Here is a 17519-nt window from a genome sequence, read left to right as displayed (position 1 = left end):
ACCAATTTTATCTATTTCTTAAACATTAGTTTATTTTCCTCTTTTGTTTAGAATGATGCTGTTTTAACAAAAATATCAGCTTCTACCTTAGGAAGTTGCCTCCACTTTTACACCTGTCTTACAAATACTTATGCATTTGTCTATCTTCACTCATGTGAGTAGTAATGGATCTATATTTGTGAGTAAAGTTAAGCATTTGCATTAGTGTTTACAGGATCAGGGCTAGAAAGTCTAATGTCCCTGTCATGAGAGCTTCAAAATCATAGTAGTCCCCTACAAGAGAGGACAATATACAGTCACATATGCACAGTGGATGTATATGCCTGCCAAATACACACAAAGATAAAAGCTTGTAAAAAGGCTCCTCCTCCTCTTCCCAGAAACAGATATCTGAAATGGTCTCTGACCAGAGATTGTTTTTTTATGGGGCATGGAAAGTGCATAATCTGCTCAAACACACAATAATGTTGCGGGCAATTTCAGTTTATTTTTCAAGTGATGGTCTGTATTGTATTCCACTGAGGGTTACACATGCACATGCGTCTGGAGTCGGAGAATGTTGAAAATAGTATCTGTTGGTGCATGCATGCACCCTGACTCACCTAATGCTTCTGTCTGAGGTGATAAAGGGTGGGGCGGACTGACCATGTTGCCAGTTCCTTCTTACCGCCACATGGTCCAGGTTGGAGCCTTCAGTCTTCTCGTCTTTAACGCACTTTTAAAAAGCATAGTTTTATCCATTTTAGCTGTAGTTTTACTACAGTAGAACCTCAGAGTTACAAACACCAGAGTTATGAACTAACCAGTCAACCACACATCTTGTTTGGAACCGGAAGTACGCAATCAGGGAGCAGTAGAGACCAAAAAAAAAAAAAAAAAAAAAAAAAAAAAAAAAATAATTAAATTTAAACAAAAAAAAAAAAAAAAGGGAAAGCAGCATTTTTCTTCTGCATAAAGTTTCAAAGCTGTATTAACTCAGTGTTCACTTGTAAACTTTTGAAAGAACAACCATAATGTTTGTTCAGAGTTACGAACAACCTCCATTCCCGAGGTGTTCGTAACTCTGAGTTTCTACTGTAGTTTTCTTTTTTTCCCTAGTTTTTATAGTTACTAGTTGTAACAGTTAGTTTTAGAGTAGACTTTGGAGATATTTCCCTGTCCCTCCTCCCCCCTCTCCCCTATACCAGACTATGCCCAGAACTCCGGGCTTCAAATTCTGTGCCTCTTGCCTGTGATCCTTCTCGGTCAGCGACAACCATCAACGCTGCCTTTACTGTCTGGGAGAAGCTCACATTGCAGCTAGATGCAATATGTGCCAGTCCTTCCCCAGCTGTACCTGAGAAGGCTGAGCACTTGGTCTCCAGAAGTATCTCATGGAGATGGCCATGAGACCGCATTCAGATCCAGGCTTGGGAATACCCCTCCCTCCATACATCGGCCTGGTTCAGTGAGGAGCGTGTCTCTCGCGACAACATCTGACTTCAGTGCTGTGAGCCCCACAGTCCCCCTGGCAGGGCCTAGTCTGGAGATTAGGAAGCACTCCCATGAGCATGGAACTAAGTCTTCTTCCAAGTCCAAGAAATTGGATATTCCCTTTTCCAGGTTGGCCCAAGGGGACAGAGCACATTCCAAATCCCACAGGCATGAGAAGAAGACCCATAAACAATGGGATCCAGCGGTTCCAGGCGATGAACCGTCAGTATCGCCCTCTCTGGCACCTCATGAGACATGAGATCCTCCCATACCAGGAAAAACCTCAGCGCCAGTACCGATGACCAGGAATGAGAGAGTGCCCCTCACATCAGGGAGATCTGGATCCATGGCTTCACCCCAAGATGTCTACACCTGGCTAGATCCAGAGTCTCCTACTCCGTCAGGCCCCTCCACTTCCAGAGAAATCATATCCCCACCACAGGTATCTTGCTCTTCTTGCATGTGCTATATGGTGTTCCATTGTCTCTGACAGTACTGCCATTAGAACAGCAGTCTGCCTTTTCCTCTTCCAGCGAATTGTAACTGGAAGAAGAACCACCTCTATCATACTGCTCCTATGCACTATCATGAAGACCGACATATCCATGGGATCAACTACCTCCTCATCCTTTCCAGAACCACTGGAACCCCATGCCGTGGAGACCCTGCAATCTCCTGCGGATCCAAATTATTTTTCATATTGGGAGCCCTATCCACAAGAGAGTCGTCATCTGCTCTCTAGAGATCCATCAAGCAGGCCCATGTATCCGATAGCAAAAGAACAATTTTATACCCCGGTCCCGGCAGTTCTGCTGGAGCTGGCTAGATTACTGTCTACCTATCGGGTGAGGCTGTGACTGCATCATCCCCTTCCCTACCAGATGACTTCAGGCAATTCCAAGAGATTTTATGGAGAGTCGCTGGGGACTCCAGATCCCATTCGAAGAGATCCAAGACTTCCAGCATAAGCTTTTAGACATTCTTCAGAGCTCGGGACTGGCAAGAATAGCAATACCAATCAACAAAGCCATATTAGAGCCAGCCATGTACAGCCATCCCTAAAGGAGCAGAGATATGCCACTACGTCCCATCCAAAGGATCAGAATTCCTCTTCTCTCGTCCAGCTCCAAACTCATTGGTAGTTCAGGCTGCTGCACAGAGAGCTAAACAGAAACACCTCAATCAACACCTTCAGACAAGAAAGGAAAGTGTCCAGACCTTCTGGGAAGGAAAGTCTTCTCTTTCTCCAGTTTACAATTCTGAATAGCCAATTACAAGCATTATTGACCTAGTACGACTTCCTGAATTACACTAAATTTGAGGAATTTGCTAATACCCTCCCACAACAAGATCATGCCTGAAAGGAAAGGAAACTCATAGCCAGAACTGCCCTCCAGTCTGCAGCAGATGCAGCTGATAACTCCTCCAGGGCCATGACTATGGCTATCATGATGTGTAGGGAGTCCTGGCTTCATGCTTTTGGGTTTCCTAGAGAGATCCAGAACACCATTGAGGACCTCTGTTTTGACAAATCCCATTGCTTTAACCAGAAGACTGATGAGTCTTTGCATACACTGAAAGACTCCAGGGCTACCCTTTGCTTGTTAAGCATCTACACTCCTGCCCTGAAACAAAAGTTCCACCACCCGTCATCCACCCAGTGATACTGGTCTCCTCAATTTTATCAACAGAGACCTTATGAACCCCCACATAAACAACAAAAGATTCAGAGGTCTTGCTCCCTTGGGCCCCCCATGCTGGCTTGCACGTCTCAAACCCAACCACAAACAAAGTGGTATTTTTGACATGAGATTTAGAGCCGCCAACCACCAATCCTAACATCTCATGACCCTTCCACTCTCTTTGAAGGTCGTTTAGCACTCTTTTTCCCCCCACACTCTGAGTCTATAACAACAGACAAATGGGTGCTGAATGTCATCTATATGATCGAGTTTGTATTACTACCTCCTCCAAACCCCTCGCCCCCTTTCAGGGACCACTCTCACAACAGTATTCTCGTCCAAGAGGTGAACTCCTTATTACACCAGGGAGCAATAGAACACGTTCCTCTACAATATCAAGGAACAGGGTTCTACGCAACTTACTTCCTGATACCCAAGAAAAAAGGTGGTTCGAGACCAATCCTTGATCTCTGCCACCTCAATCGCTTTATCCATAAACTCAAGTTTTGTATGGTCACTTTGGCAGCGATAATACCATCCTTAGAGAAAGGCATGTGGTTCTTGACTCTCAATATGAAAGATGCTTACTTCCACGTAGATATTCACCCCGCCCACAGATGTTTTCTCAGATTGGGGTGGGCAACAACCATTTCCAAAACAGGGTACTTGCCTTTGGATTAGCTACCGCTCCCAGAGTCTTCACCAAAGTATTTTCCGTACTAGCAGCTCACATCAGGTGTTAGGGTCTCCTCGTTTTTCCATACCTCGACAACTGACTCTTGGCTGCCAGGTCTCGACAGGAAGCCTATGCATCAACCTCTCTGTTACTCAGCCACCTTTCTTCACTGGGAGTCAGCATCAACATCAAGAAGTGATCCTCAACGCATGCAATCGCTGGACTTCAATGGGGTACCATAAACCATGGCACGAGCATACCTGCCCACAGACAGGTTTCAGGCACTGAATATCATAGAATCATAGGGCTGGAAGGGACCTCAAGAGGTCTTCTAGTCCAATCCCCTGCAGTCAAGGTAGGACTAAGTATTATCTAGACCATCCCTGACAGGTGTTTGTCTAACCTGCTCTTAAAAATTTCCAATGACAGATTCCAAAACCTCCCTAGGGAGTTTATTCCAGTTTTTAACTACCCTGACAGGAAGTTTTTCCTGATGTCCAACCTAGACCGTCCTGGCTGCAATTTAAGCCCATTGCTTTTCTCTCTCCCTCCTTGTAACAACCTTTATGAACTTGAAAACTGTTATCATGTCTCCCCTCAGTCTTCTCTTCTCCAAACTAAACAAACCTAATGTTTTCAATCTTCCCTCATAGATCATGTTTTCTAGACCTTTTCTCTTCTCTGGACTTTCTCCAGTTTGTCCACATCTTTCCTGAAATGTGGCGTCCAGAATTGGACACAATACTCCAGTTGAGGCCTAATCAGCGCGGAGTAGAACAGAGGAATTACTTCGTGTCTTGTTTACAACACTCCTGATAATACATCCCAGAATGATGTTTGCTTTTTTTGCAACAGTGTTATACTGTTGACTCATATTTAGCTTGTGGTCCACTATTACCCCCAGATCCCTTTCCACAGTACTCCTTCCTAGGCAGTCATTTCCCATTTTGTATGTATGCAACTGATTGTTCCTTCCTAAGTGGAGTACTTTGCATTTGTCCTTATTGAATTTCATCCTATTTACTTCTGACCATTTCTCCAGATCATTTTGAATTTTGATCCTATCTGCCAAAGCACTTGCAACACCTCCCAGTTTGGTATTGCCCTCAAACTTTATAAATGTACTCTCTATGCCATTATCTAAATCATTGGTGAAGATATTGAACACAACCCGACCCAGAACTGATCTCTGCGGGACCCCACTCATTATGCCCTTACAGCATGACTGTGAACCACTGATAACTACTCTTTGGGAACGGTTTTCCAACCAGTTAGCACCCTCCTTATAGTAGCTCCATCTAGGTTGCATTTCCCTAGTTTGTTTATGAGAAGGTCATGCGAGACAGTGTCAAAAGCTTTACTAAAGTAAGATATACCAAGTCTACCATTTCCTCCCTAACCACATGGCTTGTTATCCTGTCAAATAAAGCTATTAGGTTGGTTTGACATAATTTGTTCTTGATAAATCCATGCTGACTGTTACTTATCACCTTATTATCTTCTAGGTGTCTGCAAATTGATTGCTTAATTATTTGCTCCATTATTTTTCTGGGTACCGAAGTCAAGCTGACAGGTCTGTAATTCCCCGGGTTGTCCTTATTTCCCTTTTTATATATATAGATTGGCACTATATTTCCCCTTTTCCAGTCTTCTGCAATCTCTCCTGTCTTCCATGACTTTTCAAATATAATCGCTAATGGCTCAAATATCTTCTCAGTCAGCTCCTTGAGTATTCTAGGATGCATTTCATCAGGCCCTGGTGAGTTGAAGACATCTAACTTGTCTAAGTCATTTTTAACTAGTTTTTTCCCCCTATTTTAGCCTCTGTTCCTATCTCATTTTCACTGGCATTCACTATGTTAAACGTCCAATCACCACCAACCTTCTTGGTGAAAACCGAAACAAAGAAGTTATTAAGCACCTCTGCCATTTCCACATTTTCTGTTATTGTTTTTCCCCCCTCATTGAGTAATGGGCCTACCCTGTCCTTGGTCTTCCTCTTGCTTCTAATGTATTTGTAGAATGTTTTCTTGTTACCCTTTATGTCTCTAGCTAGTTTGATCTTGTTTTGTGCCTTGGCCTTTCTAATTTTGTCCTTACATGCTTGTGTTGTTTGTTTATATTCATCCTTTGTAATTTGACCTAGTTTCCACTTTTTGTAAGACTCTTTTTTGATTTTTAGATCATTGAAGATCTCCTGGTTAAGCCAGGGTGGTCTCCCGCCATACTTCCTATCTTTCCTATGCATTGGCATAGTTTGCTTTTGTGCCCTTAATGTCTCTTTGAAAAACTGCCAACTGTCTTCAATTGTTTTTCTCCTTAGACTTGCTTCCTGTGGGATCTTACCTACCAACTCCCTGAGTTTGCTAAAGTTTGCCTTCTTGAAATCCATTTTCTTTATTTTGCTGTTCTCCCTCCTACCATTCCTTAGAATCATGAACTCTACCATTTCATGATTACTTTCACCCAAGCAGCTTTCCACTTTCAAATTCTCAACCAGTTCCTCCCTATTTGTCAAAATCAAATCTAAAACAGCCTCTCCCCTCATCCTCACATCCTCCTCCAAGTTAGGTTCTGCTTGTCAGTCACCCTGTGTGGAGTACAATGGGGATCATCACTCGAAGAAGAGGAGGTTACTTACCAGTAACTGGAGATTCTTTGGGGTGTATGGTCCCTATCTGTATTCCACTTTCCACCCTCCTTCCCCTCTGCTTTGGTCGGATCTGTCAAATTCACAGTGGAAAGGAACTGGAGACTTAGTTGGATTGCTCTGCACTTTATCACCTCGGATAGAAGCACAAGATGAGCCAGGGCACATACATGGACCAATGGACACTTCTTTCAAAATTCTCCGACTCCAGGCACGTGGTGCACATATGTAACCCTCAGTGGAATACAGAGAGGGAACACGCATCTCAAAGAACCTCCAGTTACAGGAAAGTAACCTCCTCTTCTCTGATTTCACTCTGAAGTCCACCATTTACCTGTGCATCATCAACACCTCTTCAGGACCTGAGCTCTCCTCATCAAATGGAAAGCAAGTGTGCTCTGTATTCAGCACTTCATCTGAGTTAGATGGTAACTCTGCATCATCTTTGCATCAGACTGCACTTCTTCCCTTTCAGATTTTAATCGCATATCTGGAGATGTTTACTTGAACAACTCTGGTGAAGCTATCTGGTACTTGAACCATTCCCTTTGAACCATTCCCTTTGCACTAAAGTCTATAATTTTCACCTGGTGCTCTGCTATATCAAAGCAATGAGCTCAAAGGGCTTCTTCAGCACCTGTTCTCCAGTGGTTCCTGACATTCTCTAGGTAATTATCTGGTTTGGGGCAAATGTTCAGCTAATCCACTCCTACAAAGCAAGTAGTAGGACCTGGGCTGCTTTTTAGTTTTCTTTTCTTTTGAATTCTTACCCTTGCTTACAAAGAGTGAAGGAAGGACATCAGCATTCAACTGATGAATGATGAGTCTCAAGCTTCAGTTCACTTGTAGATCTGCCTTACTGATAAGAGTTTTTAGAAGAGCAGATGATACGGAATTCAATTAATTTATTATCTATTAAGTCATTAGGAGTTTCATCATTGACTTTGGTGGGAGTAGCATTGGGGCCTTAAGGAGCTAATTCAATGCCTGGCATGGAATCTGAATATTCTGTTGTCTTTTATCCAGGAAAAATTCTATCAGCTGTTAAATAAACATACAGTTGCAACACAAAGGAACTTCTTATAACCTAGCACTTGAGGAATCCCCCTATGAATTTGTGGGCTCAACCAACTTGAGCTTGGAGGTTTGGCTACCTTTATTAAGTAACCAGAAATCAGATGATAATCCCTTGAATCCTATGATGAATATGGGTGGAAAGCCCTTCAGTTTTGCCTCATCATAATAAGTATGAACAGAAGCTGGACGAAAAGGACACGAAATCTTAATTAGCAGAAGTTCTAAACATGAACATAGAGAACTACTACGAAGTTGTAACCAGCTGTATTTATAATCTCTGGAGTAACATACTTTCTGCTCTTGACCAATTTCTAGAGGCTAACAAGTAGACCTTTTCATCCATAGTCCAAAAAGATATGGAGTTGGTAAAACGTACTTACAGCCACATATATTATATTTCAGACTTCAATTCAACAGGTGTTACATTAACATCAGTGATAGTGTTGCAGAAGCTGCACACCTGGGACCCCTCCCAAAAATACAGAGAAAATTGCTGGATTTTGTCTCTGAGTTCTGCTTGTTTAGCAACAACATAGATGACACACAGGTTATAATGGAAACCAATACCCCACAGAACATTCACTTGGACTCACCCAACTCTTTACTGCTACTCGGAATCAATCTGCCTCAATAGTAATTTTTTCAGTTCCAGCAGGAAACTTGAAAACTGTGATTGCAAAACTACAAAAAATGGCAGGGTTTTTGGACAGGAATAGCATTGAACAGAAGTTAAAGACCCTGTTCGCTAGTTTGTGCCATTAGGCACAGTCCTGTGTACAAAAACAATGCTGCTTCAAAAAAGAGCTAAGGGAAGAAACTGTGCCTTAGAGTTACCTGTTTGCCTCTTTGTGGATTGTTCTTTTCTTCAAATTGCAAAATTACAAGAATCTTTTCTTATGCAGAGTCACAATTCTTTTTCCTTCTCTCCCATGCTTCTCTCCTGGGAAGAAGTAATTTAGTACTATGTTTTATCAGTAGCAGATTATCTTCCCCTTTCCTACATACATGAGCTAAGCAATTGGAGTCAAAGATCTGCCCCTGTATGCCCACCTGTACAGGGGGAGAAGTAATGACCCCACAGAGCCACATCTCCCCACTATGCCAAGAGCAGTGACCCAGGGATGCCACACAGGAAAGTGAGGGGAGAATTTACTCCCCCTTATTCTCATGCATGATAGTGCCCAAATGGACCAGTATCTGTACCTATTTATTAAATCATCTTAGATCAAGAGCACAAAGAGTAGCTTTTCAAAAAAATAATTTCTCTTTAAGAAAAAGAGACACCATCAACTCAATGTCTAGTCAGTTTTTAAAACTTTAAAAGTAATTTTGAATTTCTAAAATTTTCAGGGTGATGAAGAAACAAGCCTTGGATTACCTATTAGCCCCTTCATGGACCGTTCTTCTCCTCAACTTGCAAAATTACAAGAATCTTTTATTACTCACATAGTTGGCCCCCTTTGTAATTCCTGTGATGCAGCTGGCTTGCTTCCAGGCCGGTGGCTTGATGAAGAGGAGGATGATATAGAAAGTGCGGAAGAAGAAAATGGAGAAGAAATGGAGAGTGAAGATGAAGAAATGGAAGATGATTTTGGTCAAAGTAAGATAAGATGCACATAGGGCTTTTTAATGGATTTGGATTTGGCAATACTTGGTTGAACTTATACATCATAATAATTATGTATTTTTGCCCTTTCACTTTGGCTACTTGTATGTAAGCAGGAATTATTATCTTCTGCAATTAATTTTGAATTAAAATGAGAGAGTTTTACAACCTGAGATAGAAGTTAGTCAATTCTTCCAATTTCCGTAGGGACTTGATATTAAAGATAGAATGTCAATATTTGCTGTGCTGGAGCATCCATTTCTTACTTGCTATGTTGAGTTCAAACCTACACCTGGTTTACAGAGTAGCATGTGGGTTTGATAAACCGAGAATATAATTACCCTATATTTGATTGTGGCTAGCATGTGAAAAAAGTATGTTTGTAATTTTACAGAACTACAAAGAAAAAAAGGCAGAAGGCGAATATTTTGCCAGCTAATGCACCATCTGAGTGAGAATCACAAAATATGGAAGAATGTGATTGAAGAAGAAGAAAAAAAAAATAAAGCTGAAGGGAGTAAACTGCAGCCAGATAACTCATCCTTACCTCAAACAGATGAAATTCAGGTTATTGAGGAAGCAGATGAAGAAGAGGAACGACAGCTAGGAGAGGAGAAATCATGTTGAGAAGACTTCAGACTGATGTACAATACAATAGCAGAAAGCATATATTCAGTTTTCACTGTGCTGACTATAGACTAACACAGTTAACATGCAGTTGAAAGGCCTTAATACTGTGAGAGGATTCTTGCTGCTCTAGCAGAATCCCACTCCTATGCACTTTCACCACATGGAATATAAAACTTTATTCAAAGATTGAATATCGTATACCATGATGCAAAGTTCTCCCTGCCCTTCTTGGTGTACAAATACCTTGATATAATGCTGCCTTGCTGAATTCAGAGCTCTTATTTTCCATGAGGTACCTCCAGTTCTAAAAAAATTCAGTGACTTCATTTACCAAAGTGGCCAGAACTTTTTGCTTATGTGGAAATGTTGGGTAGATCCTAATAATATTTTGAGATTTGTATTTCATGTTATTTTTGAACATGAATATAAAAAGGAAGTCTGTGCCTGTATGAAAACCAATATTAATGTTGCAGTACAAGCCTGATTGGGGGTCTTTACTCAGTGCAATGGTTTACCTAATGCAGTTATCTCAGATTGGTTTAACCTTTTGATGACTGTGAAACAAAAGCTAAATTCTAATTTTTGTGGTTTAAAAAAATCCCAGGTGCATCTATTTCTGATGCTTTTTACTGTTGTGCATAATCTGCCGTTTTATTTTTGCTGAAAATATTCAGGTTTGCAATGGGTATTCATGACAGTTGTTGAATACAAGGCTCTCATAATATATTGCCTTGCTGTTCTGTGGTAGAACATAAAAACTGTTCAATTATTTTAATTATGAAGGGATTTTATTTTTAGTCAATAATGCTATATGTTCCACTCTTACTCAGGATTCATGTTAAAAAAAACATGTTAATTTACCACACAGCAGATTTTATATAATTTAAAATCCTGCACCAATGTTAGATGTTAATTTTTTGAGGAAAATAAGATCATAATTCATTTATTCTTTGTATGTAAAACTTCAGGAGAATTAAAGTTTGGTTTAAAAAAAAAAAAAGCTATTGTTTCAAAATGGCAAGTGTACATTTTCCCTGCCCCTATAAATCATGCATAGATACATACCACAAAACATAGTGTAAACCACTCATGCTAGAGATAAACAACTTAAAAACTTTTTACTACTGTTTTGAAAGAACATGCATACATTGAATAAAGAATGTATTACAGTGTTGTCATTGGAATGTCACCATCTCTATATGTCCATATTTTAGTGCACTTTAATCTTTTTCATTTTCCATAATACACATATCATGTATTTCCTTTAATCAGATGTATATCCTGGCCAGTACATATAGAATGCAGAACATGACTACTATGTATTTGTAATACCCCACAGCAGTGTAAATACAGTTACTGTATTACAGAATACATAGGGGTTTAGGTTTTTTAAGTGAGAAGTCTAAACATTTCACAGAAATTATCAGGACAAGTATCATTGTAACGATAATTGCGAAGAAACTGCGTAAACTAGTTAGGCTGCAAATGTGTAATTTTCTTATGCAAACAGTAAACTACACTAATTTTAAATGAGTACCTTTTAATACCAAACAAGTCTTTACATTCTGCACAGTGAATAAATCCAGACATTTGTTTTTTGTTAATCTTGCAGACTGTATCAATTTATCTGTGTTTATACCTTCATCTCAATTGGGTAAAAAAATGTAATCTTCTTAAGATAAACTTAGTGTAAACCATTATGTTATACATTACATTATGTTATGATTTTTAATCTAATTTTGTACAATTGGCCAATCTAAATTACTAGATATGGGAGCTCTGAGTTGTTTTTGTCTCAGATGCTTGTGTTTATTTATTATAGAGAGTCAGTGCCAAATTCCCCTGCGACTGCCATCATTGCTACCACCACATCTTTTGTAACACCTAAGCGGTGTTCCCACCAAATATTTCTACCGGTAATAAAATTTAGAAAATGTAAGTTGACTGTGCATTTACATTGTACATTCTGTTCATAGATTTCAAAAAAAAATGTTGATTAATGTAGCAATTATGCTTCACTTGCATTATGCTTTATTAATTACTCAGTATCTGGTGTATTCAACATATACATGTGCATTTAAGAATTCACACTGTCTGCCTCACATAATATTTAATTTCAATTTTGTTTTACCTGATAAAGTGGTGAGAAATGCCTTAGCATGAATGTAATATTTTAATTTGTAACTTTCCTTTTAACTTCTCTAAATTAAGACCTTTATTAACAGAATACTGGAAAGATATTATAATAGGGTAAGAAAAAGCTATGTTTACCTGATACTAAGCATTGGCAACAATTTTCACTGGCAGATTTCTATGCAGTTAGAAATGTAGAAGCAGCCTTTAGAGTTAAACATGGAGAGGCTTCAGTGCTTGGTAAATTACCCCTTTAGTACATGCTCAGATTAAGTCTTTCCAAGCTATAATAACTCGTCACACAGACAAGATTAATCATAAAATAAAATAAAACCAACTTGGAATGTACATAATGTGCATGTGTATAATATGTGACTAATCCCAGTCTGAGATCAGGAAACAAATGGAGGTAATGACATCATTACTAAAGGCCAGATCAAGTCATATTTGCAACCATGGCTATAATAAAAAGTGAAGGACATGGTTTTACTCACCCAACAAAAGGTGGAGTCAGAATACTGGCTATGCTGCCATCAGCAATAATAAATGATCAGGTAAGGCAGGCCAGGCTAGTATGAGTATAGCATTCTCGCAGTTCATTCCATCCCTTAGCTCCCAATCCACTTCTGGTGTCAGTTCAAGGCCATCAATTAATTAAAACCCAGTTACATTTTCATTCATGACCACCAAGACAGCTGTGCTGCTCGGATACAATGCAGCTCACAAAACCCAGTACAAAGCACATAATAGCTAGAGTCTCATTTGAGGGAATCCTAATTATGAAGTCAGTCCCCACAGGAACTTGGACCAAGGTGGAAGTTAATCACCTTTAGGGAACTCTGCAGATTCTTTTTCTTTGAGAAAGCTTCCCCATCATAATTGCATAGATGTAAAACAAACAATCAAACCTTTAAAAATACCAAAAAGACATTAAAACAACTCTCCCCAAATATTTATTTAATCAAACCAGAGTCTGCTCCAACCTTCCAAGAGGAAAGTGCAGATATTTCCATGAAGCTAACTAGGATCCTCACTATGTAAATCTTATTTACCTGGGAATCACTTAGCCACTATAGTGCTGGATGTTGTACAAAATGTAAGATAGTTAACACTATAAAATGTTCTTCTTGTTTAGCAAAGCCTTCATTTTGGACAAATGGGTTATCTCTCAGTTTGAAAACAGGTATTCTAACCAAACAAATTAACAAGACTCTTTCCTGCCAAGTGGTTTCCCATAGTCTCTCTCTTCACTGGGTTCTCCCTTTTCCTCACTGCCTGCCTTGCATTATGGATGGAACCAGGTTGTAAACTCTGCTCCCCCGTGTACCCGTTTCTTCCTTTGACTGTGGGAGACATCAGGGTATTATGTTGGGGCATCAGACCTAGTCAAAAACAACTAGTGGCATCCTCCTTCAAGCTCCCTTTCCACAGCAAAGCTAGACAGATGAGTCCAGGACTTACGATGGCAAGAGCAATGCCGCACTCCTTGAGGTAAGTGCCCACTCAACAAAGCTGCTCCCAGAAATAATTGTTTGCCTGGGTAAAACCCTATTTGAGAAGTTTATTTATGTTCCTTGTATTCAACCTTCCTTCTTTAAGAAAATGGATATAAAGGAGATCTCTTACTCTGTCACTTCATCTGAGAAATTGGCAGCCAGGTCCACCAAAAGCAAATAATAAATTGAGGAAAAATCTTGAGAGGATTGAAACATTTTTGAATTCCTCCTCCAAAGAAGGGGCAATTTCTATTTCTTCCCCTTTGGAAGATGAGAAAGAGGATGTGCCTTCTCGCAGGCATTGCAATCCATAAGGACAAGTTTAGACACAATACTTTAGCCCTTTCCAAAACAAACATAAAAGGATTTGGGTGGTGGTGGAGATTGATTAGCAGATTCTTCCCTTAATACCGCTATTACTACTGTTGGAGTGATGTCTGGGCCCTGCTTATTGGCTCTGCTACTGAAGTGATTTCAGGATCTACTAGCAATACCCAAAAAGTTTTAGGTAATATGGAAACTTTCATATATCATTTTCTATCAGAGTCTTCCTTATTTTCTGTGACCTTCGAGGCTACACAACTTCCAGAAGAAGTATATTCTACTGAACAAACTAATTCTCCTTCCACAATTACATTGGCTTTTGTGGGCATGGACTGTCATTTACAATATGCTTGCCCAGTGCCTAGTATAATGGGCTTCAAGCTGTTGGCCACTAGTGCCACCACAATATAAGTGTTTAATAAGTTGTTATTTGGGGGCAATTCAAGACTTAAATTATACTTTTAAAATTAGGTTAGATTTCATGTCATCAAAGTTAATTGGTTTTAAAAAAACAGATTGTGCAGAACGCAATATTAATTAACCAAAGGAAAAGATAGGAAGGAACCTTTGAAACTGGTTGAGTTTTCAATAAATGTTTTTTAGAATAGAAATAATTCTCAGAAAATATTACTAAAAATGCGGAAATCCAAGATCTAAATTTTGCTAAAGGATTTATCTTGGGTTTGTCTGAAAGACTATGTAGTTCTATGTCACCATGTTTGAATTTAATTGATAGTTTTAATCCCCCTCTTCAGATCTCTCAAAACCTGAATCCCTAATAAAGACTCCTTTTCCACTTCTTTTGCTAAACCTGTTTCCATACACAATTACTGTCACCTTTAATATCTCCTGTTGACTGAAAGAGACTAATTTTCTCTGGAAAAAGAAGGGTAACATAGTTAACATCAGCAGCCCTGTTCCCCTATATGGGGTTGACATAACTAGCTACATCAAAGTAAAAACAGTGCTTTGTCTCCACTAGGATTGTACATTGAGATAGCTTATCTTCATGTAAAATCACAGCTATTTTAAATGAAGACATAGCCTTAGATACTCTATTTTTCCAAATTTGTGTACATCTGGCATAGTTTGCTTGAAATTCAGTGTTTTTAACCATATGTAAATCCTACTGGGAACATGTTACTTTGGGTATGTCTTTACTATCGGCGGGCAGCAATCGATCCAGCAGGGATCGATTTATCGCGTCTAGTCTAGATGCGATAAATCGATCCCCAAGTGCTCTCCCGTCGACTCCTGTACTCCAGCTTGGCAAGAGGCGCAGGCAGAGTCGACGGGGGAGCGGCAGCAGTCGACTCACCGTAGTAAAGACACCGCGGTAAGTAGATCTAAGTACGTCGACTTCAGCTATGTTATTCACGTAGCTGAAGTTGCGTATCTTAGATGAATTCTTCCCCCCTCTCCTCCCCCAGTGTAGACCAGGCCTTAGATTCAGCTGACTCACTGGGCTAGGTGACCTGCAATCCTGAAATCCTTAGGAGTAGACAACCTTGGGGAGAAGTCTTGAGTTGAACATTGTTGTTGTTAATAAACCTAAATCCCAGGAAGTGGATGAGTTTTTGACTCTACATAGCATTTTAGAGCACATTGGGAAAGGAAACTTCTTACAGTTGCATTTCACCAAAGATCAAAAGAATTACTTTGAGGCAAATTTTCTTGTTTTAAATCTTACATGACAACAGATATAGACAGCACATTGTTGTACATGTAATTTGAAAACTGGACCTTTCCTTATAATGTCTAACACATTCCTGAAGACCTAGGAAAATAAGGGAAAACATTTCAGTATGCCACAAAAGCAGCTGCCTAATCTGTGACATAGACAAGAATCTAGTTTACAGATAATGGTATTAATTGTGGTCATTATATTATCTGTGTGGCTTTTCTCGTTGACAGGAGACTCTTCCTCAAAACTAAGGCTCTTGGGCCCTCTCTTTTGCAGGCTATTTTTGGAGCTTATTGTAAATGAGGTAGCTGGCCCTAAAGCTAAAGCAGTATCACCTTCCAACATTTGTGAGAGGAAAAAAAAGTAGAAAAGTCGGTTCATATAAATGAAAAGTACAAAAGTATTCTTTTCCTACCCTCTAAAGCTTCAAGTCCAGAGGGTGCTTTTTCTGCAGGACACAACAGAAGCCAGGGTTCAAATCAACTTTCCAAGAGCAATATGTGACACTTTTCCACAAACTCTTTGCCGCCTTCCAAGGGGAAGAATATCTGCATTTAGGAAGAAGTAGGAGGATGCAACATCAGACCATAGATTTTTCAAATAATAGTGCAAAGGCACAAGGTATAACAATTTCTCAAATTACCCCAGCCCTCATCTTGTGATTTCCCCATGTTCTAGATATCCTGCCAAAAAACAGTGACTCAGACCCTTGACTCATCTCTCCAGATCAGCCCTATCCTCAGAATCCCTTGCCACCTTTGATGAGCTCAGACAGAAAATCTATTCATTCTACTTCATTATCACAAAAGAGGGGTTTGAAATGTATGTGTTTATATAAAAAATTCAAACTGGGATAACTGAGATCAACAATAGCAGATGTGGAATCAGGCTGCTTTCTAGCTTTCATGGATCTGAAAGACAAGTATTTGTGAAAACCAATTCAGATAAAATATCAGAAATTCCTCCAGTTTGTGATTGATCAATCAAGGAATTGCATTGCTCCTCCTTATACAATGGATTGTCTGTACTGACATTTAGTAAAGTTCTAGTTATAGAACAGCCTCACTGACTCGCCACATGGATGACTGACTCATAAATTCACCAAAACTCCTCACAATCAAGGATGTGAGCAGAGAAACAACCTAGTTATTTTTGAGAGTGGGGATCGTGGTAAACCAAGATCAAGAAACTACCCCGGAGAGAAAACTTGGATGAGGGCGTAGGTACACTTTATCTTTAAATAATATGGTATATGGTGGATCAGATGTGAGGGTGTGCAGCTTGGAGACCCTTCTGGCAGAAGTGATAGCAGTTAGAAAAATCAAGTTCCATGAAAGGTATAATAAGGAGCACATTGCTGAAGGCTCAAATGGTGGTCCCATAAGATTGGACAAAACCAAGTTCAAATCCCAAAGGGGAATGGGCTCCCTTAATTCAGAGTACAATCTTTCCAGGCCTTTACAGAATCTAATTGTTATGTTGTTAGAAAAAACATACCGGTTATCTGCACAAGGGTGGAAAGCTAATATTGCTGCCCAGTGAACCTTGATAGAGGAAATTGCTAAATCTTCCTGTTTCAGGTTTAGCAGATAGTTGCGTATTTGTTGGCTGGACGAATGCATCGGCGAGACTCTGGTTTGACAAGCCCAGATGGACAACTGCTGAGTTGTCTGAGTCATCAGTGGTTGAGGGCAGAGGAAGGGAACACTCAGACAGACATTGAGAGGATCCAACCACCAATTCAGTGAAATTAGAACCCACAAAGATACCATGAGCAATGTCCAGAAGAAGATGGCTTGGCAAGTACATTGAGGCCTGCCTCATCTGGAGGGGTTTGAGGTGCAGCCTTGCATGTTGTATTACATATGTGCACATTGCCATGTGCCCTAGGTGCTTCATACAGTTTTGGGCTGTGATTGGATGAATCTTGAGGTCTGTCACAAGAGATCAAATAGATTGAAATCTTGACTTTGGGAGAAATGCTCTCACCTGGGTAGAGTCCAACACAGCCCCTATCAACTCTATCGTCTGTACTGGGCAAAGGATAGATTTGTCTGCATTGATCAGGAGGCCTAAGGCCTTGAAGGC

General features: G+C 40.0%; 1 protein-coding gene across 1 annotated transcript in view; it reads left to right on the top strand.

Annotated features, from left to right (window-relative positions):
• The window catches only part of PDE3B (phosphodiesterase 3B), a 297944-nt gene extending 286961 nt beyond the window's left edge, over window positions 1–10983 (top strand). The window contains exons 15-16 of the mRNA XM_024202160.2: window positions 8909–9158; window positions 9559–10983. Coding sequence (XP_024057928.2) covers window positions 8909–9158; window positions 9559–9791 — 483 coding nt within the window. The 3' untranslated portion in view covers window positions 9792–10983. The remainder of the gene's footprint in view (window positions 1–8908; window positions 9159–9558) is intronic.
• The last annotated feature ends 6536 nt before the right edge of the window (window positions 10984–17519 follow it).

This window comes from Terrapene carolina, unplaced genomic scaffold (assembly GCF_002925995.2).
Source record: "Terrapene carolina triunguis isolate 2854851 unplaced genomic scaffold, T_m_triunguis-2.0 Scaffold96, whole genome shotgun sequence".
Taxonomy (NCBI): domain Eukaryota; kingdom Metazoa; phylum Chordata; order Testudines; family Emydidae; genus Terrapene; species Terrapene triunguis.
This window is presented reverse-complemented; position numbering and strand designations above follow the sequence as displayed.